Source organism: Eurypyga helias, unplaced genomic scaffold, assembly GCF_000690775.1.
Source record: "Eurypyga helias isolate BGI_N326 unplaced genomic scaffold, ASM69077v1 scaffold8432, whole genome shotgun sequence".
Classification (NCBI taxonomy): Eukaryota; Metazoa; Chordata; class Aves; order Eurypygiformes; family Eurypygidae; genus Eurypyga; species Eurypyga helias.
Genome location: NW_010235232.1, coordinates 51,330 through 77,008, shown reverse-complemented (window position 1 = coordinate 77,008; position 25,679 = coordinate 51,330). Strand labels below are relative to the sequence as shown.

General features: G+C 38.0%; 1 protein-coding gene across 1 annotated transcript in view; it reads right to left on the bottom strand.

The window, feature by feature from the left end:
• Positions 1 to 7,087: 7,087 nt before the first annotated feature.
• The window catches only part of SUCLG2 (succinate-CoA ligase, GDP-forming, beta subunit), a gene marked incomplete at both ends in the record, with an annotated part of 46,394 nt that continues 27,802 nt past the window's right edge, over positions 7,088 to 25,679 (bottom strand). The window contains 7 exons of the mRNA XM_010146670.1: positions 7,088 to 7,230; positions 8,647 to 8,808; positions 14,376 to 14,472; positions 16,464 to 16,553; positions 17,513 to 17,665; positions 23,582 to 23,672; positions 23,797 to 23,896. Coding sequence (XP_010144972.1) covers positions 7,088 to 7,230; positions 8,647 to 8,808; positions 14,376 to 14,472; positions 16,464 to 16,553; positions 17,513 to 17,665; positions 23,582 to 23,672; positions 23,797 to 23,896 — 836 coding nt within the window. The remainder of the gene's footprint in view (positions 7,231 to 8,646; positions 8,809 to 14,375; positions 14,473 to 16,463; positions 16,554 to 17,512; positions 17,666 to 23,581; positions 23,673 to 23,796; positions 23,897 to 25,679) is intronic.

Sequence of the window (25,679 nt, the reverse complement as noted above, 5' to 3'; positions counted from 1 at the left end):
AGTGGAAGGTGTCCCTGCCCATGGCAGGGGGGTTGGAACTAGATGGGCTTTAAGGTCCCTTCCAACCCAAACCATTCTATATGTTAATAGGAGATAATAAGATGACATAGTAAGATCAGGATTCCAAAAACTATGTGGTCTACTTTAATGATTGATTAAGCATTGTCTTACACAAATGTCAAAACTGCAACACACCACCAACAGGTTGATTATGACTTTTAAAATTTAGTATTTCACTTCTACAAAAACCATGCTGAGTACAAAACTGCTGGTTGGATGGGGCTATATAATAAGCAGTAAAGGAACAGTGAAAACTTTTGTCATTTCTAGAGCACTTAATTTCTTTGATAGACTACGTAACATTTGATCAGTGTTGAGAAGATGCACCTATGATTTGACGAGTATTAGAACCCGCAGTTCACACAGAGGGGGTAAAAACTGAGCAGTCAAAGCCTGACCTTTCAAAAACATCCCCTATATTCAGTGCTACCTTCAGCAGATACCCAGCTGGAGCTATAAAGGGCCACGCAGAGGCGTGCACACTGGACTTGCAGTTAGCACTTGTGGAACACTATAGTGTAACACACAGGTATTTTTCACTACAATTCCTTTTCAGCTACAGCTTTTGGAGTACTCAAAACAGCGTATGATGCTTCGCCCTCTTGGGTGAATCAGAAACGCGAGCAAAGGATCAAGGCTTTTCACGCTGTGTAAAGAAGAGCTGGGTAATGAAGTGTTTAAAGGGTGTGTGATGTTTGAATGAGAAAGCGAAAAGATTTCTAATGACTACGTAAGAATAGGGCTCCTCTGCATTATCTGAAGTGACACGCAATCTGACAATTCAAACAAATCCAGTGCTAACACTCTATCATATGTCCATAACTGAACACTATTTACACTTCTGGTGGTTTTTTTTCAACATTACACGCACTTACGTAGGCTGCACGTGTGATAGAGAAGGTTATCTGATCCTACTGACATAAGGTTTTGCTTTATTGTAACACTGAGAAATCTACTACTGACTGTTGGTTGGTTGAACGCAGAAAACTCATGACAAGCTACCCACACCCAGTCTATGCTCCAGCTAGGACAGGGCTCACTGTCCATGCAAGTATGGCCATTTTAATGCTTATATTTCTAAAACTAGTACAACTACTTTTGATTTATGACTTTTAAAGCTTAATAGCCTCTTTCCCACTCAACAAAACACCCTCTCACTCTACACAAAACTTCCAGGACTGACAGCGGTAATAACTTTCATCAACGGGCAAAGGCAGCCCTAGAAGAAAATCAGATGAGCTGGTTTTTGGCTTCTGGATGTTGCCTTTGATGCTCAAGCTGCAACTCTTCCTCTTAGTCGAGACAGACTTGACAATCTTGACTGACTGGCATGACCAGTGCTGCAACAGACAACGCAGATCACACTGAACAGCTGTGCAAACTGCCTGCACTCGCAGCTTGGCTGCCGACATTACTTCTGTTTGATGTGATTATAATGTCTCAGGACCCAATCCTGAATCAGGAACACCATGGACAACATTCCTCTCTTCTTCCACTCTCTTTTTCTCCCAGGCTGTTTGAAATGAAGCCTCAGAGGCCAGGCTGCAGGGAACAATTGGTTGGGAACAGAATAGGCACCTGGCAACTCGTAAGCAGCTTATCTGCCAAACCCCCTTTTTGGCTCAGGCTTGTAACCCAACAGTCACACACCAGGCACAGACTCACTGAGTAAGACACATTTTTGCACAACTTCTAGGACAAAACCCTCTGCTATATAGTCAAACCTACATAGAAACCATACTCCAAAGAGCCTTTTCCCCTAAAACTGGGAGCAGGTCCTTGCTTACATTTGCAGAGGGAAAGCAAACAGTCCAGTTATACACTGATACAGCTACTACACTCCAAATTGCCTGAAAGTTTGCAGACTGTCTGAACTGTCTTAACTGAATTAGCTCACCCAATTCTGAATCAGTTCACCCCAAATAAAAACCAAATAAATGGCAAACTGATTTTTATTTCTGAAATCTGAGAAAAGAATATCCCAAATCTTTCCTCTTAGTAAGATGTTATCCCTTCTGTTGCCACACAGCAGACTGCAATGTTAAGAAAACTAATACTAAAAATCCCTCAAGCCAAAAGGATAAACTGGTGATAAGAATGTCTTCTGTAATAAGGATGGATAAACTGTATTACTTTCACACCAAGCACAGCTGGAAAATAAGTGAATTGCAATATTATGATTTAATGATACCCTCTTTCAGAATTCTGTTCACTCTCTCAGATGCCTGGAAACAACAGCCTCAAGACGTCTGCTTCACACACAACTTAATGGCAAGACACATTAGTGCCATTACTTTTCCCATCACTGAGGTGGACAGAGAGATGCATCTCACATTAGCAAACAGAAGAAGTAAAGTGACAGGAATAAGAATGCCTATTCTGTATTAACAAAACAATAATTTGAGTTTGAACTAAAGAATAGCTGAAGAAAAAAACCAAAGTAAGTTTTGCATCTGTTTGACATTAACTACTCTCTGGATATGAGTTTACAGACATCAATTTGGGATATTTGAGGAGAGACTATGCAATCCTATGTCTGGGTCGCTCCTCAAGCACACACCCTGTTTATGTCAGCATTCATCGGCTATTCTCCTATACCAGTAACCCACACAACATTATTTTTATTCTGTCAAGACAGCATGGGAGAAGAAGGTAGAGGATGTGACTTGCTTCGGGTTGTAAGAAAGATGCTTCTGGCCTTTGCTTAATTGTAGTCACTAAATACATCTCACCAAGAGCCTAGTCATTATGGGCTGTCATATTCATTAGGGTCTTCAAAACCACGATTCAGCCAGCCTGACATCTGAGACTCGATGTTGATTTTCTCTGCAACGTGCATAAAAAGAGGGAGAGAAAAACCTGCAGGAATTTAGGAGTCAGATATGTGGAACCACTCAAAGCCAAAGCAGAGGGTGAAGACGGAAACCAAACTTTGGTGCCCTGGACAGCAGATTTATTGACAAGACTATTTTTTCAGCTTTCAGCATTTTCCAAAACTGTGTTGAATCCTACAAACACTCATCATGTAGTAAATATGACAGGTCAGGTCTTCAGTATAAATAACAAACGAGGACCTGTTGAGCTTGGTAAGGATGTGAGAGTACTCAAGGATGAGGACTCCAGTGAGGCTGGCTGAAACAGCACTTCATACATGCAGGAGAGCCAGGCATCACTCAGAACCTTGGAAATACTGAAGGAGACAACCTCTTCTACTTGACTGTGGGACAAAGAAAAGCAATGAAGCAGCTTGAACACTCAGGATTGAGCCATCTTTCCCTTTCCTATTACCACCTGAAAAGAGGAAGACAGTTCATTTTCTGCCAAAGCAAACGCAGGGCACAAACTCATAGAAACAAGACAGGCAGGAAACAGGAAAAGAAAAAAAAAATCTGGAATTTAGATAGTGAAAAGAAAGGAACTCAGAACCATTGCAATGACTTGTCTGACCTAGGAAGTATTGGATATGGCAGACTGCAAACAAGACCAGCAGACTATAAAAGGGTCACTGACTCCAGAGACAGCATTTCCATCCAAAAGCCAGTAGGTAACCTTTCACAACAAAAGCCTCTTTATTTAGTTATTTATTTTTAAAGAATTACAGACACTGACAACAGCCAGATTAAACCAGCAGCAAACCAAAGTCTTCATTCATTTTTTTTTTTCTCAAAAACAATACCCCAGCTTCTCTAAGTCAAATCATGACATAGCTGTATAGTTTTGCTTTAATACAAAATAGACATTTTAAAGACAACTGAAGAGAGAGAAAAGATCTATTTCAAAGTGCAGTTGAACATTCCCTTCTGGAAGATCCCTTGTAATGTCTTTAACACTGCCTGTACCATGTTTCAGCACAACTAAAAGGCAGTGCTTCTCCGTATTACAGCCCTGCAGACTCTTTGTTTGTTTGTTCATTCATCAGAGGCTTAATGTTGTATGGAGACATTTACAACAAACTGCCGCTCAAGTTCCCAAGAGAAAATTTTTATCTTCTTGAACAAGGTGGGCATCAGGGTAAAGGTTGCAGGGAAATGACTGACCAGATACAAACTGCGAATGCTGCATTAGCCACAGTGACTCTTGGGATTGAAAGTCTACTATTAGCTAAGAAAAGAGAGGATTCATTCAATTATCTCACTGATAAGTTAACGGATATGGTGTATGAGGAAAGGAAATACAAGACATTTTCTACCTTTTCTGAACAAAATGAAATAAACCACCAAATGTTTATTTGTTTAATAGCTAGTAAACATATTAATATTCAACTGCAGAACAGTAAGAAAAACCAGGGCTTTGAATTTAGGCTGGCTTAACTTCCAGGGCTGCTTCAGTTCCCTGTTATGTACTGGGGTATCAGTGTATCTTCACTAATCCTAATTTAATCTCATGCATACTTCCATCAGTTATCATTGAGAAGTTTTTCACCTGATGTCATGTGGAACTGAAATAGTATTGCTGATGGTCACAGGCCCATAAAATAAAGGCAAAATCAGCCAAACTGAAAGGGCTGACAAGAAACAGTTCCAAAAGGATTCACTTAAACCTGGCAGGCCTCTCGGGGCTAAGAGCTGTATGACTGGTCAAGGTGCAGCGCTAGGCTCAAAAGAACTAATGTTAATAACTTAAAATGGGTGACAGCATTAAATCTTGATAAACCCCACAATTTCTGTGGCCAACAATACTGTCACTTATGTGTGTGCACCAGCATCTGGAGCTGAGAGCTTTCAGAAGTGCCCTCTTTCCCCTGCACCACACCAAATAACACCATCTAGGAGGACTCTAAGCAGGCATCCTGCCTCTTTTGCCTGGAGTGCAATGAGGAGAACAAAAGGGAAAAGGCAGCGGAGCTGTCATTCTTCCTGTGAATGGAGAAACTATCAGAAGAGCCATTCCAAAGGAAGAGAGGGGGCAACAAATTAATGAGGAATGAGTTGTGCTGCATTTAGGCTGAAGCGTTCTGCATCTTTGGCCAAAGTCAGGAATGGCACACTACAGCTGTGCACAGACACAAGCAGGAATCATTTTCAGGTCCCTTCCACGCTACCTTCTACTTTGCCCCGCTGTCTCAACTGGCATAGCTTCACCGGCCCTGGTGCAAGCACCTAGTATTAGGTAGTAATATATAAGCAGAATATAAAATAGGATACATTTACAAGTCAAATGTTGGGCATGCAGATGTTATATAGCTGAGAGCTACTGAAACACTTTCTTGTTTTAAAATTGTTTAAACTCTAAGTTTCCTCACCAAAATTAATACCTGCTGTTTGCGCTGTAGCAGACAGAAGAACCTATTTTGCATAGCAGTAATCATCATCTAAGTTGTGTATCTAAGACTTTACTGCACCTGCTTCTCCAGCACTAATACAAGTTTCAGAACTAAATTACAGGTCAGCCAAACCTTGATCATCATACAAAGCACGCACCTCAGAACAACTCAAACAGACAAACAAATCTTCATGCAATGTCCTGAGAATAGTTAAAACTCACACATAACTGTCTACTAACATCAGGCAATGAAGCAAACTGTCATTAGAAGGTTTTCTAGCATGAACCCCAAGTCCCATCCTGCCTCAGGAAAGGTATCTTGCATCTCTACTTCTCCAGCTCTGTTTCTTTTAGGCATGTTAATGATTCGAAGCTTACAGGATCACTAAGTAGAAGGAGACAACCAGTTCTCTTCCTGTGGGTCTTGAGAAGAACACAAACCTACACCTCTACAAACAAAAGGTCAGCACAATCCAGGTCTATAGGAGTGCAAAAAGATCCAGGAATGATGTTTTAATTATTGCAGATGACTCTAGTACAGTCGAGCCATCACGGTACTACATGACCTAAAAACATGCAAGGAGAGTTAACAACTGCAAAAGAATTACAATATGAAGTTGACCTGTGCTTATTTCATATCGTAAATTTTCTTGATTTTGCCTAAAAATTTTGTTGCAAAAAACATCCTCCTCTATTTGAAAAATCACAACATTTTATCACTTACTACGACACAGGATATACAATTACAGCAATGCAATTTTCACAGGAAGGTGGTATTTAGAGGAGCTATTATCAGACACAATGAACATGGGGAAAATGGATGGAATCACAGAAAAGAAACAAAGGAGAAAGACAGATCCACAGAAAGAAGCAGAACATTGAAATTAGGACTTGAGCAGAGATGCTTAGGTGCAAAAGACGGAAAAGATGATCAAAGCTCTTTGACAGGTTTTCATTAGTAAAAAAAAAAAAAAAAAATCTACAGCAACTAAAGTCCTAGCTACACACAAAAGCGTAACTCCGTGCTGGCAGAGATGGTCAGCTGGCACTGCTCCAGCGCCTACGCCTGATCAATATTCTCTCAGCAGACATTCTGCTTCTGTCTGCAAAGAGGACCAATGACCTCAGCATGCTAACATGCATCTCTAGAAATAACTTCTACTCACTACACACAGACTAATGTCTTCTGTTTTTCCAAAAAGAAAAGAGCAACAGTACCTCCATCTGCAGAAGAAAATGTTAGAACTTACCAGGCTATGGTTCCAGCCTGTGAATGTTAATTAAACACAGATTACTATCCTGCAGTGCAGATTCAGATATTTTATAAAATTCAAGCTAAAGAGACTACAAATAAGCTTTCAGTATCAGCTATTTGCTTAATTTACATTTTCCTTCTCACTCTACCGTGGCAGTACACTCTTAGGAATAATATCTTAAGTATCTAAAGCTCTCCACAAATTCCACTTTAGGAACCAGACGTTCAAAGTTCAGCACTGCAATGTCTAGCATTACCACATCCGTGTTTCTGTGCTGAACTGCTGTGAGAAAGCACCCACTCAAGACCGATCAAACCTAGGTGTGGATCGGGAACTGAAATCAGTCCAGTGGCTCACAGGAAATAATTTTCCTCTTGCATCAGCCCATTAGTAACGCATCCTTGATGTTCACACCACCACCTGCATTTCTCAGCACGCCATTCACAGTCCTGTAACACAGCTCTACTGCTGTAAGGGGAAGCTTCTAGTCCCCAGAACAACATGTTTACCTTTGGATCAGCAGTCAGCAGCTTGAATGCTTGATATACTTGTGCTTCTTTCACACCTCCACCGAGATCCAAGAAGTTGGCTGGCTTTCCACCGTTCAAGGATATTATATCACATGTTGCCATTGCAAGTCCAGCTCCATTGACTGTAATTGTAAACAACACATGCTTGTATTTCACATAAAAGCATATAAGATTTGTGAAAAGGCTTAAAATGTGTCAGCACAACCGCTTAACGTGGCGCAAAATGTTACATAAATATTTATTTTTAAATAGGTCTGTAACTATTCAAGGATATTTCCCTTAACCATGTAATTAGCATGGGAATGGTAATTGTGAAAATGCAAAAAATTCAATTAAAAAAACCCCAAAAGAAACAAACAAGAGACACAAACTCTGTCCAAGGAGGCCATATTGGCTCCTTAAGCTCCCCTCCCATCATTCTGAGAGCAGTAGATGATGTTTTGTGTTACAGTAAAACAGATGACCAAGTTTTGGGGACAGATGTCAGGCACTCCTGAAATTGCCTTTTATTTTGTGTTTGCACCAGCCTAGAAGCAATCCCATGGGCACGAACCTCCTCCAAGCTAGGAAAAGTAGATGTGAATTGCTTGTCCCCAGTAAGTCCCTCCTGCTGGGCAATGTAAGACTTCTGTGTCACCAGAAAGTCAACAGCAGTATCTCATACCAAAAAAAAGTAGTGTAGCATTGCCAATTATTGTTTGAGGGTGTTTTGGGTTTGCTTTTTGTTTAAATTGAGATTAAAATCTCACTGTCGCTTACTGAATCAACTGCAACACATTATCCGTATCTTCTGGATTTGTGGTTAGAGTACACACTGAAGCAATGAAAATACTGGACATTTTCTAAAACCAGTCGCTTCACCAAGCTGAGATAAACCAACTAATTCAATTAGATTCATAACAAAATGTTGTACTGGCTAAAAGAATTTCTACATAATGAAAACTATTTAGAGCATAGCTGACTTTTACTTATCTCTTCTAAACACAAGAGTAACTTCTGTTCTACAGAAACTTCAGGAAAAAAAGAAACTGGGATTTTCCTTTTAAGAACCAAGCAGCTTCTTTAGCAGCTTTCCTTAAAGGGAAACGGGGTTCAATAATCAATTGTAAATGGGAATATCATGTTCTTAGACACACACTTTTGCAGTGCCATCTGAGTAACACAGTCTCATTTTTGAAATTTAATGATTAAATTTTGATGACTTTTCTTGTTTGGTGGGTTTCTTTTTTTTTTTTTAATTACTGGAAAGACCAATTGCATCAGCTTAAAAATTCAGCACAGGAAAACCCCCCAAGCTTCTTCTTTAGCCTGCCTTCTCTCTGACATGACACATGCCCTGCCCAGCTGCTGTGGCCTTCCTCACACTTTCAACACAATTTTAGTTTTGTTCCTGCAAGAACTTGTGGAAGGACAGACAACCTCAGCAAAAGTCTGAAATACTGTTAAGAGTGGACTGAATGTCAGATTGTGAATTAATTCAATACACCAAACAAGTATGAATGTCTCTACGAATGTCTTCTGGATTTATTTGTTCTTACCAAAGCAAGCAATATTTCCATCCAGTCCTATATATTTTAAGTCATATTTGGCAGCTTCGTTCTCTATAGGCTCATTTTCAGACTTGTCATCCATGGCAAATATTTCTTTTTGCCTAAATTCTGCATTGTCATCAAAGTTTATCTTGGCATCGAAACAAACAACTAAAGAAAAAAAATATAAAACAATACAGAGGCATTTAGAGATTACAGTTAGTCAGAGCTTCTGAAATATTACATGAACTACACAGGAGGGGGAGAGGTTGCTTAGGGACTGATGCTGCTTTCAACATCTGATCAGCTGAAGCTGTAGCATTGCGTCCAGTAGAGAAGGGTGAGTTTTCCTGAAATCCTATGTTGAGAAAAGGTACAGCAAGCATCTCCACACTACACAGCCATGAGCCTTTGTCAAGGGATCACGATCTACATTTGCTTTCAACAAAGTTCCCATAAGTTTTGAAGGCAGATTTAAGGTGTGGACAGATGGTCTGCAGCAATCCCCTAAGAGACTCTACTTGATGTTTTGAAAGTATGACAGATGTAAGAGGTAACAGGTTAGCAATCCAAAGCAACGTTTGGTAACATGAACTCGTTCATAATTAAGCAATGCACAAAATGCTTTTCTTAATATTTTTAATTCATAATGTTATTGGCTATACACATATTATTTCCCTAAAGATCTAAATTAAAACAACTTCAAGCCAATGTATGTCAAAAATTATCAAAAGATGACTTTTAAATAAAGAAAATTTAAAAAGTAAATACAAAACTTCTCATTGACATGAACATCTGCTATGGTCGTAAAAACAAATCAAAAAGTAGCTGAAACTTGACTATATTAAATAATAGATACCAAAGACTAGCTTGTAGATGTGATACATAACAACAACCAGGAGGAGAAATGCACGCAGCGTGAACTGGTTATTTGTCTGTTTACTAACTTCTTATATTTGTGGGTTTGCACAGGCAAACACCTCATTAGATTAACATGTTCTAAGTAAATGGAAGGCTATATACTGATATCACTATTTAAGTAAATTGATTTGTACTATATCCATATTATAATTACCGTCTGAAGTAAAATTGATTTCTCAATACACACCAGTCAGATTTAAGCACCTTCAAAATGCTGCATCCAGAAATATCAAATAGTTTTTCTTTCTGTTGTGCTTTGATCTGTATTGCCATTGAAAAACATACATGGTAGGGATGCACGTGCTCATGAGCATTGGCCTCTAGTCGCAGAGACATGTACAATCACAATTTAAAAGACAAATTTAGTCTTTGATATAGATAGGCATCAATTAAAATAACTAATCCCACAACCTTTTTAATGGACAAATACCTTTTTTTTTTAATATATAACTCCTTATCTTAGGACAAAATATCCAGCAAACAGTAATCAAAACATTTACGCAAATTCGAGAGTCTCAATTGTATGTCTTGATTTGCATTTGGCTTTGTTGTTTTGGATATCCAAATGTTGCTGGGGGGTTTTGTGATTTTTCTAAGTACATTTGATTTGTAAGCAATACCAGAGTAAATTAAAACAGGATCAAATTTGGGCTCAGTGACTCTGGTTTCAGAAAGCTATTCATGAGTGTTTGCATATATTAGATCTCTCTTGGAAGAGTCTAGATTTTACCCACATGATGGTTGACCAGGTATCTGCCAAAAGGAGAAACTGAGTTCATAATATGTTTGTACTGTTCCAAAGCTGCATTAATTTCTTTTTAACTAAGAACTGAGACCTGTACTATTTTTCTTTTCCAAGACTTCAGTTCCTTTAATTGCTAAAACAACTCAAAGCTAAAATAAATGTGCAGCTTCAGAGCTCTGTTTACCTTACACATGAACATCCTCAATGTCAAATTAATAGCATCTCACCTTTAACAAAGGCCATCCTGTACAAAGTAGTAGGAAAAAACACCTATTAATATTTATCAAACAATTTTCACCATCAAAAGCACATTGTTACATGCATGACAGATTATACAAATGAAATTTTCTTCTAAACAAATATCAAAGAAAGCTCCAACACTTATATTCATGGAAAGTATTGTTTTTGCTAGAGGTGCAGGATTTTTGTCATCTGCCAATTCAACAGCTTATACTGAAAGCAAACAAAACAAAAAATCCCAAAGAAATTGGCAGTTAGAGGCTTCTGACCCACTAGTGTTAAAACAGAATTCACCACAAAATTAAACAAGAGGAAATACATATGACGATGTACTTTCTTATGGAAATTCACACAAGTGAAAAACAAAAAACACAGCAAGAAATAAATCCGTCTTAACTGTTACTTTGATGGGAATAATGGCCTTCATATAGAGACTTATTTTATCATTAGAAGTAAGTGCATTAAGCTACTGAAATGTTCCTCCATTTGTTGTTTCTTTCTTCTTCTTTAAGTCATTTCAGACGTCGTAACTGCTAGCAAAAAAGAAATAAGCACAGGAAGACTTCTGTGTATGTCTGCCAGTAAGATGGCTTTCACAGCTTGAAACCCACTCCATTTCTGCTCCTCAGCTTCCTGGATGCAAAACACATGGGGAAAACATCCTTCAAATTAAGCCCTTCTCGCTACATATGCACAGCCGTTCCACCAAAGCTAATCTGGCGACCTACCCAAATCAGTCCATTTTTCAGTAGTGCTACCTGATAGGACTCCAGAAAGGACGCGAAGTTGGTACCACCATAGTTCTTTAGGACCACCAGCTTTGCCTTCTCTTCCTCTCCTACACTTGCCCCTACTTGTCTACCAATATTCCCTCTGTGTTCGTACCCAGCCAAGTATGTTCTCAGCATCTCAATGATGCCCCTATTCCAGAGGGACAGTGCCATCTCTTCCTTCTCAGCGTCTATACATGACTACAGTCCATACGCAAGACATAATCAACTGTTTTCTTTGCAGGATTACATGGCTGAGTTGATGTAGGTACAGAACTTGGGATTTTGTCCCTTGCTCTGCTAAAATAATAGAATAGTGAAGTGCTTCTATGCTAGTCATCTGAGCTAGTTTTGATCCAGCAAGCGTGAATATCTGAACAGCCTACTCCTGGCAAAAACAGCTCACCTCAAGCTCATTTCTCTGCTCGACAGAAGGCAACTATCATAGTTGTCCCAGTCGCTGACATCTGACTGAGCATAAGGACTACTGAATACCTTCCATACCGCCCTGTACTGTAAGGTATCTTGGTCAATTATTCTGCAAAAACAATTACTTCATTAAGTTCTGAGGAAGGAAATTTTGTTTTTACAATATCAGTGGTGTCTTGAACCCACAAAACCAACCTGGTAAGTACATCAGTCATAGCAGACAAATGTACCAATGAATCTGTAGTGAACATCATAATCTGTGAGGAAGTTACAGCAGTTTTTGTTTTACCTATTTTAAAGGTCCCATTTATCCTCAAAAGGTCAACAGTGTTGAACTGTTCTGCTTCAACTTCAATGTGCAACACAGAATGAAAGCGTCTGTCTCACCTCACTCCCAACTGGTTGCAATGAAGCCAATGGATCTATTTAAAGGGCAGGGAAAAGCCAGAGTCTATTGGGTTCTGAAGGCCAACTGTCCATTTCCATGTAAAATACAGCCTACAGTAGTACTACACTGGTCAACAGCAGGGCTTTTTGTCTCTCTCACACACTTCACAAATTGCATCTGCACCAATGGAGCTAGAGTTAGTTTCTAAGAATTTGACTGACATTTTTTAAGCTGAACGAGGTTTACAACACAAACTATTGATTCAACGTGCACGTTATTAGGGTGCTTCAAAATGAGCTGGAAATCTGAGCACACTGTGCCGCGAAAGATTCTCAAATAAAGAGTTAAAGCATTCAGTGAAATTCATTCTCATGAGGTAAAGTCTGTCCAGAGACCTAAAGGATTCTGGTGGCAAGAACACCAAAAAAACCCAACCAAGAAGGACTTTGAGAAAGGTCAGAGAAGAAAAGGCTCAAAGAGCAGAACGCATACATTTAGGTCTTAAATATTTTCTTATAACTTAGTTTACGCTGCTTTTAGGTTATTATGTAAAACAAAATATAATTGAACACACATTTCATCATTACTATCATTGTCTCTAAATTATCCTCATATACTTCAACAGAAAACATATTTCTTTTTGAATTTGTTTTTACGATGTCATTTTACAATAGGCCATTTTAGTGGCCCAGAACCCATCTTTTAAACAACGAGCAGCACATTATAAGATGTGTTAATAAACGGGGCAGGGAAGGATTGTTTTTGTATCTTTTAGAGCTTTCTCAGAGTACACTACGAATAGAATTTTCCTTTCAAGCTGTGGACAATTCTCTGCCAATTCTTTTGCATTTGGTTTGTTAATAAAAAGGGAAAAACAAAGTTGGACGGTTGGAAGCGACTGCATGGTTTGAGCCACAATTCAGCTTTTGAATTACTAACCAACTGAGCCAAAAATATGGATTTTTAGTGGAAAGCTGTTTACTTTACAAACTAGCTGTAGGCATATAAAAAGTATTTTTAAAATGCTAATTCTTTCCTTTGGTACTGACTTCTATGAGGAGCTCACCATCTTAACTGACACAGCAGTGATCTTTTTCCAAAGACTGCTAAAACTGCAATTAAGCAGCCACATTCCTTACGTCTGTTAAAATGCGTATAAAGCCTTCTCTTCCCATTTACTAGTTTCCACTTTGATCTGTAGGCATATCTTATAAAGCTGGTTAAAAACGGGAATTGTCTTGAGTATTCTTTCCCAATGTTTGTCAAGAAACACCCACCAGCACTTCCCAGTGTCAAAGACTTCTCTGAAATCACAAAACTACACTGTAGGTAGGGCCTCTACTAGAAAGTCACTAGTGCTTGGGAACTGCAGCCTCCTTGGACACCGAACTCTCAGCGAGCTCCCCCCGAGCTCCACAACTTCTCACCTTTACCTATTTAAATTAAAGAGAAGACATAAAACAGAAGGGGCACGAATACCGTAAAATACTGGCATTAGGAATGAATGCAAGGGTATAAATAGTCTGCCATCAATGAAAGAGTGAGGTGGTAACTACGATCCACTCGGACCAGCCCTACGCTCTGTCAATATACCCCTGGCATCTTTAGTCCCTCTTCTCTTTTGTCCAAGTTAACTGGACAAAATGACAGGGGGAAGAAAGGGTTACAGCTGGAAAACCAACTACTAAAATGACATGCAAGCTAACCCAGCTCCTTTTATTTACCCTATATCTTCTTAGCCCTGTATTCGTGATGGAAGCAGATCAATTACCCTTTTTTCTTCCCAAAGGATGTAGCTAAGTGGCCATTCCAGCTGGAATTTCTCCTGTGCTCTAGTAGGTTGCAGTCATGCACTTAGTATTTTAATTCACCTCTGTGTTTAAAAACATAAAATAGCAAGTTTCTTTCCACACAATCTCAGGATGTTCAGTAACATTAATTTGTCTTGGATTTTTTTTTTTTGTTAAAACCCAAGAAAAACCCAACTTTGTTCAAAGAGCAGAAGAGCAGAAAAGGTTGCTGTTTCTCACCAAGAATAACATGTAGAAACTGATACTTCGAGTATTTGGATTAAATAACAAAAGGTATTGAAATGTAAAATCTGCCATGGGAATATTTATGAATGTTTCTTAAATTACATTACAAAATAAAATTAATGCAAAGCTGCTGCTACAGCCTTCTATGCAATTTAATTTATATTTTGCATAAATTATAATGCATTCATTTGTTTCCTTCAATTTCTTACCTTGCCCTTCTGGAGTTTCACCAAAGGGATTCACTTCAACCTGAGTGGCATCAATTTTCAAGAAAAGATTATACAGCTTCTTAATTTGATCTGCTGCCTAAATTTGATCAAGCGATTTATAATTACCACACAGAAACATAAAAGGTAACATTTTCAAGGCAAAGGTAAACCATTATTGATTATTTTTAATGTATGATATTGCACACTAGCTCTAAATAATTACTGCTTTTATTTCGCTTTCCTTTATCATGTTTATATAGTATTTAAAATAGCAATAATGTAGCATTATGCTACAGCATAAAGTTTAGTAAATGTGCATTTAAAGACTATACGAACTGGAGATTTTCTACAAAATAAACAGCAAGTTTACTATGACAAGTTTAATTTCAAAAGTGCCTAACAGTTCATAATGGCATATTCTCCAGTATGCTGAGATCTAAGTCACATTCACGTTAATCAGTCTAAATTCAGAAACCATAAAGCAGTACGTGCATGTTACTGGCTTCAGAAAAAAAAAATATTTATCCTTCCTTCACCAGTCTGAAATGTTTTCTTGGAGAAATTACGTCAGAAGCATGTTTGTTTAATCTTTACAAGATGCTCTTCCTTGTTCCTTATTGTTCCTCACCATTTATCTCTATGACTGGTTCTGTGGCCAAAAGTATTGTGACTGACTACTAACTTCCAAGTCTTTCTGTTCTTACAATATTTCTCCATTAACAGAACAACTTAAACAACAGCAACATGAACATGCGATAAAAAAAATCCCTTTGGTTCATTAAGCACTGACAACCTATTAGCTGAAATAAGTTTGCAGATGAAGTCATCATCCCCTGCCCAGAAGCCATCAACTGAAGCATTCTCCGTGGTTTTGATTTAAAAAAAAAAAATATCAGTTTTAAATCAGCAGTTTCCTTGGTGCGGACGCTCTGGTTGACAAACTACCCTAATGCCACATGGTTACGGCTATCAACAGTGACGCTAGGGAGGAAGTCCCACTGTGTCACCCTACACCGATTCTGGGCAACCTGAAAAGCTCTTATTGCTCTAGGACACTGCTGTAACTTTAACAGATCACCAGAATCATGTTACTTTTATTAAGGGCTGCTCCATCTTCCAGCATCCCTTTAAATCAGGCAGCTTAATGTCAACATTTCTCCTTCTCAAGGTCTATAAGTACTGAGCCTCTTCGAGGCAAAGCATAAATTCCCAGCACAGAAATAGCAAATGTATAAGTAAATACCAGGATTTTTCTGAATAAAAACTATGTCCCTATGCTTCAGTAAATTCCTTTCAGTTGATAGCACAAGGAAAGAAACGCATTTACTGCAGCATTATTTAAACACATTGTTGAAAAGTCCATATATTGCTGTTAATTATTAAGTACCACAACTCTTCAAGGGTTGAAAGGTTCTACATAATCATTCCTCCTCATTAGATATACAGCTAAATCTTCAAATGTGTGTTAATCAACTTAATGATTATGTATTTTTTAATTGCACGGTTGGGATAGAAAATAATTAAAACTGCTGAACTAAAAATAAATGAGTTCTAAAAAAATGACAGTTTGATACTAAAGGAAAAAAAACAGTAAAAGTAGCTTAAACAAGCTTTTTCTTCTCTGAAAAATTATTCATAAAGGCAAAATATCTTACATATTCGTGTACAGTGTGGAATTCTACCACATATAAAAAAAGATACTGAAAAGACAATAAGCTGGCAGACTTTTGGTTTTGAATTGAAGTTCGTGAAAAGAAAATAGGCTTCAGTTGCACAGATATACACTCTTACTTCTCCCCCTATTAAGGGCCAAATTCTCAAAACATGGAATTCCAATGAAATCAAAATAATCCCACGTGGTGTAACAGCCTGTTGCCACCAATTGCTTCAAAGACCACGGACTTTTACTTGGGAGCAATAAGGACCTTTAAATTGCTAAAGCCCGATGTTGATTACATAGGTGCAATTTAATATTTATAATGTCAAAGGGGTCCTGATCATAGCCTCTCACGTCTATTTGGAAAACATTTATCGTGTAGCTGGGCTAAAACATCTTCAGTAAAAACTGAGGCAGTAGAGTCAAGTTACCTGCTGTTGCAAAGGTCCTTTGAATCCCAAACTTTTTGCCATCTGCAATGCCTGATGATCCTTAATACCTTCAAAAATATCTATTTCCTCCTGTAACAACAACGTGCATAAATATAACTAAATATTCCATCGGAATGGAGGTTTATAACTTCAAAAGGAAAACACTTAGTATACATTTGCAAATTAGTAATTAAAGCATGGCTGTTTGCCAAAGTTCTCAGAGACTGAGGCTATAGCAGCTGCCTATAGGGTATGTTATAATTACCACACCGGCTATGAAACAGTCCTTCCAGAAAATATATAATTCTTCAGGGTGGCATGCTGACAAGACAATGTGACACCAGTTTTCACTTTTAATTACTGTACAGATGGCGTTGACGAATATTTAGTCTGTTAATTTTTATGACATCTTCTGGAATATTTTCAAGTCAGTGGTGTCACTGCCCAGTAACACTGTGAAGTTTATATAATTTTTAAATGCACATTAAATATTTTTACAATTTTTTGAATAATTATACTTGATTGTATCAATTATTTCCCCAGATGAATAGCTTGTCTACTCATTATCATGCCACAGTAACATAAAAAATACTTAAATGTAGTCATCATTAAGAAAGCAATTACAACAGTTGGATTTCAGATGCAACAGTCATCCAGATACAAATAATTAACAACTTTGTCAATTAAAAAAAACAACCATAGAAACATTGGTACCAACCCACTCGTGAAAAAACTGTGTACCTTCCTGAAAGTGAAACTCACTCATTAAACATTTCAGATATTAAGTTTAACATATCACGTAACAGTCAAAAAGCTTGTTTTCTAAATCAAGATGGGAGACCTAAACTCTAACAAAATTGGATGTTAAACATGCTTCATTCATTTAATAGATGGCAGGTCTGATCCCTTATTTGGGGAAACATTATTTTTATGATTCTTACTGTCTTCTTTCCATACATGCAAAAAGGAAAAATGAAAGGAGAAAGCAATCCATATTCTTTTGGATGACTGGTAAGGAAAATTTTTAGTGTAAAATAGTATTTTAATACCTTAAAGATAAGTTCTGGGCTAGTAACTGCAACTTCTTCTATGTCGACACCACCCTGTGGACTGCCAACCATAACAGGTCCATTGCAGGCTCTGTCCATCAAAATCGCAAAGTATGTTTCCCTGGAGATATTCAGGGCTTCTGCAACCATCACCTACGAACAAATACAGGGAAGAGAAAATCAGCAAGAGTTCTGCCTGGTCCATTTGGCTGGTGACACTTAACCTGAACAGTGCTTTGCTTCCTTGAGGTGTCAAGAACAGTGAATGCCGTAAAATCTTTTGCAATGTAAAAAGCACTTACAAATTAACAGACCCAATAAGGGGCAGGATTTCCCTTTGCTGTGATCAAGCAGGGAACAGTGTGGCTCACGTTTTCTGCATTGCATTAAACCGCAGCGGTTTGCTACTTGCCATCCCACGAAGAAATGTTCCTTTCATTGCTTTTACGAGGTATTACAACCCAAAGATTCTTTCCCCAAGAAATCCTTTCTTCCTAAATAAGAGACTACCCTGATGCTGCTGTTCTCACTGGGGTACCTAACAAGCAGTGTAAACCAGGCACACCTAATAGTTGGTTTTGTACCAAGAAGAGAATCGGAGCTGATGCTCTGTCCATAAAGGGGATCTCCATATTAGCTTTTTATTCCCAGCAAGCACTTTAACATGCTTCTCCCAGAAAAACTTGATTCACAAGTGACTACAGTCTTGCAGATCACACAGATGTGAGACAGGGTACGCTGGCTTTCTGATGCACTGCATCAGTGGCGTCATTCCTCACCAGTAAAGCCTCTGGCTTAAGTTCTCACCCTCATTCTGACAGGCCATCCTACACTTATAATCTCAGCACTGAATTCCTGCCCTGCCTAAGTATCTCCTAAGGAAATGGTTTACAGATAATTCCGCCATCCAGCTTTTTACCTTCAGTTTAGAGAGACAAGCAGATGCGCAACCTTCAGATACAGACACATTCTAGAAATATAAAAAGTTATTTTTCCAAAGAGCTACTCATTTCCATTTATTACTATAAACTACAGAGCCCTTTCATACTGGTATCTGACAGATCCCTCAGCACACAACAAAGATGATTCAAATCCTACGTGATTGGAATCTTCAAGGAGTCACATTAAAATTGAGGGGAAAATGGCCCATATAAATACTTTGTTACAATGTTTTCACTCCCCCCAAAAATATGCTGAAGCCAAAGTCCTCTCCACATCGGCATTACAACACCTTCCTCTTCCTCTGAGCTGTCAATTTTTGCAATAGTTTAACAATAGCAATTAAAGCAATTTCAGGGGTGAAGTAGTCTTACACTTGGTAAAGGACTCACAAAACTGTTTTGATGCGAGAATACTGAATTCCCCCAAATATTCTTAATCTTTTTATAATATCTGCGTATGATCATCAGTAATTGTTCCTTAGCAGGAACATAATCTCAGGTGCAAAGACTCTAGTTCTGCTTTGCACTGCGGTTTTGCTTTTCAACCTGGAAGTTGAGCAGCCACCTCTGCAATTTAATTAACACTACAGCTTCTCCTTCTGACAATCAACTACATCTTCCTTAGCAGAGCTACTATTTCCTACTGTTCAACAGAAGTAGTGGAAATCAGGAAAATCACTTCCCTATGAGTAATATAATTTAAAAGGATTAAGTGGCAGCGTCTTTTGAGTGTGGTCTGTTTATGAAGTGTCAGTTTTGAACAACGACTGCAGATGAAGACCATCACTCAATAAAACAAAAGGTGAAATTCATTCTGTCAGTCAGCAGTTCAAACTCCTTAGATCCAAGAGGCATGTGTACACCTGCAGTCTTAAAACTCTGCCCACCCAGCAGATGTGTTCCATCAAATAAGTATTCCTGGGGTTTTCATAATTCAAGGACTATAAACAAGAAAGATGCACTATAGTTTCACCCAAGTCGCTTTTTTGACATTCTGCTCGGGAGTACAGAAGAAAGCATGTACTTACCTTCTGCCAGGCTGTACATCTTAACAGAACAGGAAAAAAAAAGTAAGAGACATGGAATTAAATAAAGGCCCCCGTGCTCAGAATGGAAGGAAAGATGCTATTTCTTCACGGGGTTTTTGACTTGGAAGTTATTTTCTTTACAGTGATTTTGTTTCCTTCTACATTTACCTTGCTTTGTTCATAGCACATAGGGTGATGTAAGAGAATAGTTAAAGTGACTGTTCAAAAGCAAACTAAAGAAAACTAGGGTGAAGGAGACAACTAAGAACATCGAAAACTACTGTACAACTTAAAAGAACCTGCTTATTTTAGGCTACTATAAAGGGATGCTAAAACCCAACTTCAGAAGCATTGCTCGGCTACCTGCCAAGATTTCTCAAATTAACAAGCAAAGACATGGAAAGCATCCTTGATTTGCTATTTGTCTTTTTACCTGCATGCATGTTTTCACCTTCATACATATCCTGCATCAGTATATCTGAAAAATGTGAGTCAAACAAAAGCAGCTAGTCCTACTGGATTTGTCTGAGTTGAGACAGTTTCCAGAGTGCTCAGGATCAGGGCCTTGAGGAGTCTTGAGGAATACATTTGCAAGAACAGCAGGTGGAACTTACATTATTAAATCAGGTATCTTTTCAACTGCTACTTCCGACTCCAGTGATTGTCCTCTCTACTGCTAATTAACCGTCTTAATTCACAAAACTATTGCTTCTATCTGCTTTGTAGTAGGCAAACCTACTGTAGAGTAACAATTCTCAGACTGTGCAACATCTCTTATTTCTCCCAACAATAGTTACTTTCCTTCACCATCCTCCCCGTTTGATGCCGAACAAAGCCAGGGAAGTTGGTGTTCAAGGTCTTGAAATATTATTTGTTAAAGTCTACCTACGATTCACCTAGCAAAACTAATGCAAACACATTAATGAACCGTTAACAGTAGTGAAATTGAATCTACAGACTGTTGACTTTTCTCATATTTTGTCTGTTTTGCTTATGATAAAGAATGTGAAGCATCATTGTCTGTTTACCACATTAGGTTTATATTTATTATGTCCTGGGGAAAAAAACAATCTTCTTTAAAGCTTCTTGGTAACTTCAAGCCTTCCTTCCTAAAACCAAATCATTACCTAAAAGTTAAGTCACACATCTAATTTCACGGGGGTTACTATAAGAGCTCTTTTATACTGAATCAAATATTCAAAATGTTAATTCTGTTATTGCTTGGAGAGAAAACACAGGTAGCAAATTTTCAGGTTGTCATGATAAGAGAAGACTGTCTTCTCCGATAACCGGGCTCTCCAAATTCCAAGCTGCCTTAAGAGGATTTTATGTAAACTCACAAAACAGCTTCCAAGTTACAAGGGAACTGAGGACAATGCTATTTATTTAAGAATCATCAATCTAAAGAAGCACAAACATGCTTTAAATTCTGTAGTAGGTGCACAAGCTGAGACAGAAAGCTGAAAATTCCATTTTCTGCTCCATAATTATTCTAATTGTAGAAAATTTCTCTCTTTTATTCCTTCCTTACAAATACATGTAAAAGGCACATGACTTCCATTCCATGACGATAGTAGCTCATTGTTTGCCTCGCAGAAAGTGCCTAAATAAGTATTTTCCTTCTGAAAGACATTTATTACCTAATATTTTTTAAAATGTAAGTGTTCACTCAAACTTTCCAGAACACCAGAAAGTTTAAAAACCACAAACCCTAAACACATGCCTTTTTTTTTGTTTGTCAACCACAATTTTCTTTAAGTGTATGTGCACACCCATATTCTTACAGACACATACGGAGACAGCATACTCCTTGACATAGAACACCTGCTATTAATTCTCTACTTCCCCACTGCTCTTAGCAAGCACAAAGAGCCTGTCCAGCATTTTCTGCACAGTACCCACTGGATTAAATGGTATCTTAGACACAACTACCATACTTTTAATCATATTACCATAGTTTGACCCTTGATGAAAATTTCAGTGTTTGACATTGTAGTTTTGATACTACAGACCTGAATGCCTCAATTCCTTTAACGACTCTGAAGATCCTAGAGTGAGCAAACTTTAAAAAAGATAGAGAGTTTTAAAATACATGAATTTTTATGGAAGATGGTCTTTTAATGACCTAGATGAATCTTTTTAAACATGCTTTCTTCACTATCTACCGAGCAATGGGGAAAGTATTAGCATGCCATTGGCCAAACAGTTATGAGTACTTAATTTAAAACAGGGTGTATGACCTTACCATAAATTACCAAGAATCAAGATCTGAACACCAAAAATATCATCAAATATACCATTTCCTGTACGTTTGTACGTACATATGTAAGATATGAATTCGCCAAGGGCTTTTAAAAGCCAACTCTATAATCAGAATGGAAGTCTGTCACATTAGAAGATCAGCTGCTCCCAGTGAAGAGCACTACACTGGTTTATCATCCATCAATATTAAAATATTTGCAAGCTATGGAAACTTTTCAGGACATATAACTCTATAGCAAAGGAAAAATACACACAGTCTATCGAGACTATATACTTTCCTGTACCATCCAAAAAAATATCTGAAGTTCAGTAGTGTAAACTTGACCTTAAACTTCACATATGCCCTGGCTGCTTACTCTTGACCACTGTCTGTTCATACAAGCCACATGTGGATGGGGAGTAAAGAAATTACAAGTGAAATCTACAGCTATTCTATACATGGCATAAAAGACATATTAATATAAATGGTTTGAATAATCCATTTCAAAAAACCCCAACACCCATACCTTTCTTTCATTTCTATCCACTTCAAAGAAAATTAGAAGTTTCTTTTTCAGAACTGAATACGTAAATGAATGAGCAGACTTGCACTCAGACAAAAGAGTGAAATTTCCTGTACTGATGTATTCAGTGTAGGTCAACTAGGGCAAAAGAATAAAACTAAAGAATTTATAAAAGAAAGCTGCCTCTACAATACAAATTTTTCAAAGCAGAGCACATTAATACAGGAAATGTTTATCCTTTTTATATCCTTAGTATTATCACAATCTCTGACAGACATGCCTTAAAGGTAATACTGTTTCTTCTTTTTAATATCTAGTATTTCTTTTTAACAACAGCTATGAGGAGTGATGGTAATCTTGCTCCCCAGGAGCAGAACCTCCTGAGCCCCTCCCTCCAGCCCTCATTAGACAGCATCTTTCCAGACAGGTGTTCCCCTCCCATGCTCATATACCAAGCTGTTCACAGTATATTAAAAGTGAACTGCAGTTCTTTTCAGCTCATGCCAAATTATCTCCTGGCACCAAACACAGTGTGTGGTTCTTGACTACATACCTGTATGAAGATCATTCTCAGTAAAACAAAGAAAGAGGTAGAAATACGTAGAGTAGATAGGCAATTGCTAGGACTTGCAGACTTCGGGATTTTTACAATAGTAAAGGAGAATCTGGCCGAAGACCTAGCTATGCTTCTTCTTAGGCCAATACAGACAATACATTTAGGCTGAAGTAAATCTTGGTACCTTGCAGGATTCACCAGTAAAGGTAAATGAATTACCACGTTAGCTGAACCACTACCACGACCACATTTTACTCTGCATCCGCAACATGTGAGGAAGAATCTACTTTTAGACTATTTTGTTTTTCAAATGAGATCATTCTCATGCAAAGTCATCTGTCCCTACTTTTATTAACAGTTGCCCAAAGCTGAGGTTGAATGAAATACAGATAGTATTTTTACTACAGGTAATCATCTATATATTAACTTCTCTAAGCAGAAGGTCGATAAGCAGGTAGAGTTAACGCTACATACAGTTATGCCAGCACTTAATATGTATTTGATGAAGACTGAACCTATAACAAAGGATTCCCTTCAACACAGGTAGCAGAAATGAATTTATTTTTCCACCACTAGGTATGCTGAAAGTGATAGACAAAATACATACGCACAAAGGAAGAAAAAGTAACATTTCCTTTGCCTTTCATCAACCAGCTGCCATCAATCCAGCACTGGAGAAGGAATGAAAAAACAAATCCATGTATGTCATACACCTCAGCATATTAATGCAAAATTGCAGCTGAACACCATTCTCAACTTTCAAGAGGCAAAAATCTTACCTTTTTAACTGTCACACCATCCTTTGGAGTTTGCTTTGTTGACAGATTGTACCCAATCATCTGTTTAGCAAGCTGTTCAACAATCTTAGGGCTACAAAGGAAAAAGGTTAGTTTACTGGAAGATATTAAAAGAAACAGTCGCATAGCTATTGTAAACAGCTTAAATATTACAACAGAAGCAAATTATTTATGCTTTTTCAGTTTTAAAGACTTACTCTTTAGTTAGATGAACTCCTCCTTTCAATCCGCTATTGAAAATACCTTTTCCTCTCCCTCCAGCCAGAATCTGTGCCTTCAGAACAATTTCCTTTGCCTCTGTAAAAGAAAAATCACATTGCTATTCTATCGTGTGTCACTTATCCCGATGGTTAGTGTTAAGTGTAAAAAGCATTTCCAGGTTAGACTCTTTCAAAACAAGAAGTTGTTCATAACTAGTGAGCAATAAAACAAGTCAATTCAGCATTCTGCAAAGCAACCTTGCAAAAAAGAATTGTGCAAGGAAGTTAAAGGATAAATACATAATTATTGGGATCAAAACCATGCTGTTAATGCTACATGGCCTGCACAACAAACCATATAACCATCGTACAGTTTGACAGCTTACACTCTGGAACAATTTTTAAAACAGGAAAGACGACATATTTTGTCTTGAATGCACAACAAAAATGCTTATCGAGGAAAATGAATTCCACTCCTTGTTCTGAACACAAGTAAGCAATGCTAGGGATGAGATCCTAAAAGAAGAAATCTCCAACGGGTGGCTAAGTGTGGAGCAAGGGCAGTAGCTGCGAAAACACGTTCATCTGTTTGTGAGGCATCACTCGAATCTTTGGCAATGTGAGCACAACACTATCGTAGTCCAACAAAGTGCAGCAAGACACAGTGACAAAAGCAACTGCACCAAGACCTACGTTCCCGACATCCCTACAGGATAAATGGGGGGGAAAGGGACAAGGCAAAAACCCAACCAAAGACTTAAGATCTCCGCAGCCGCATGGACCACAGCAACTTCTTGAATCATAAAGACCTACCTGCCAGGTGCCTGTAAGATGGCTTTTAATACGGAGTTCTGTCACTCTGCACATTTATCATAATACTGCCAGGTATTTTGCAAAGTCTGTGGTCCTAATAGTAACGTATCATTAAGTGGTGCCCAGAAAAGGCTAACATTGTTCTCCTTTTCTGAAGTCTGGGGAAATCTCTGTTTTCAGTGATGCTTATATTAGGTCACACATTGAATCACAATATTCTATGAGAGTATGTAAGAAAACATGAGAATCCGTCGTTAAATTGATATATTTGCTGTTTAAGCAGCACAGAAGATATGGATACTTCAAACACAAGCTTTCTAGGCTTGTATTACATAAAAATAGTTTACAGATGACAAAATATAAGTTTTTTTGGTGTAGCAACTTCTGGTGCAGACCAGCTCTGAAACAGCATCATTACAAAATTCCAGTAGAATAAATTTCAACAACTAGAGAAAAAAAAAAGTTGGATCATGGGATAGAAAATTTATTTCAGAATATTTATTCTATTTCCCGTATTATGACAGAAATGCATTTTTAACACAGGCTACTGAGAAATGCCTGATTTCCAAACATCTCAAGGCAAAATACCTCCACATGTTTATCCTTCATTAACATTTGACATACATCATTCTGAACCTTAAAAGCATTCTCCTTGAAAATACTTCATGCATTCCAATATATTCATGTTCTGGGCTCCCTACTATTCATGCCACTGCAAGGCAGATAACAAGGAAATTTAAATGCAACAGAAAGTTTTCTATCAAGTGTTTCCAAGGCACACAAATTATTAAAATGAATTAAAACTATAAATCACTTTCCAACCTGCAGAAGCAAACTGTAAAATCACAATAGGTGCTGTGATAAAGCATCCAATGCTGCAAACATCTAATTAGGGCGGTTTTAGGTGCCAGCCACCCCGACAGTGTGAGTTTTGATTGTCAGTGATTCGTGGTATCAATTATGGGAGCGATCATCACCCTCATTCCTAACCAGCACAGTAAACAAGTGCCCATTATCTTCATTTGGCTACAACAAACGGAGTTAGGGAAAGGAATTAACGTGGATGT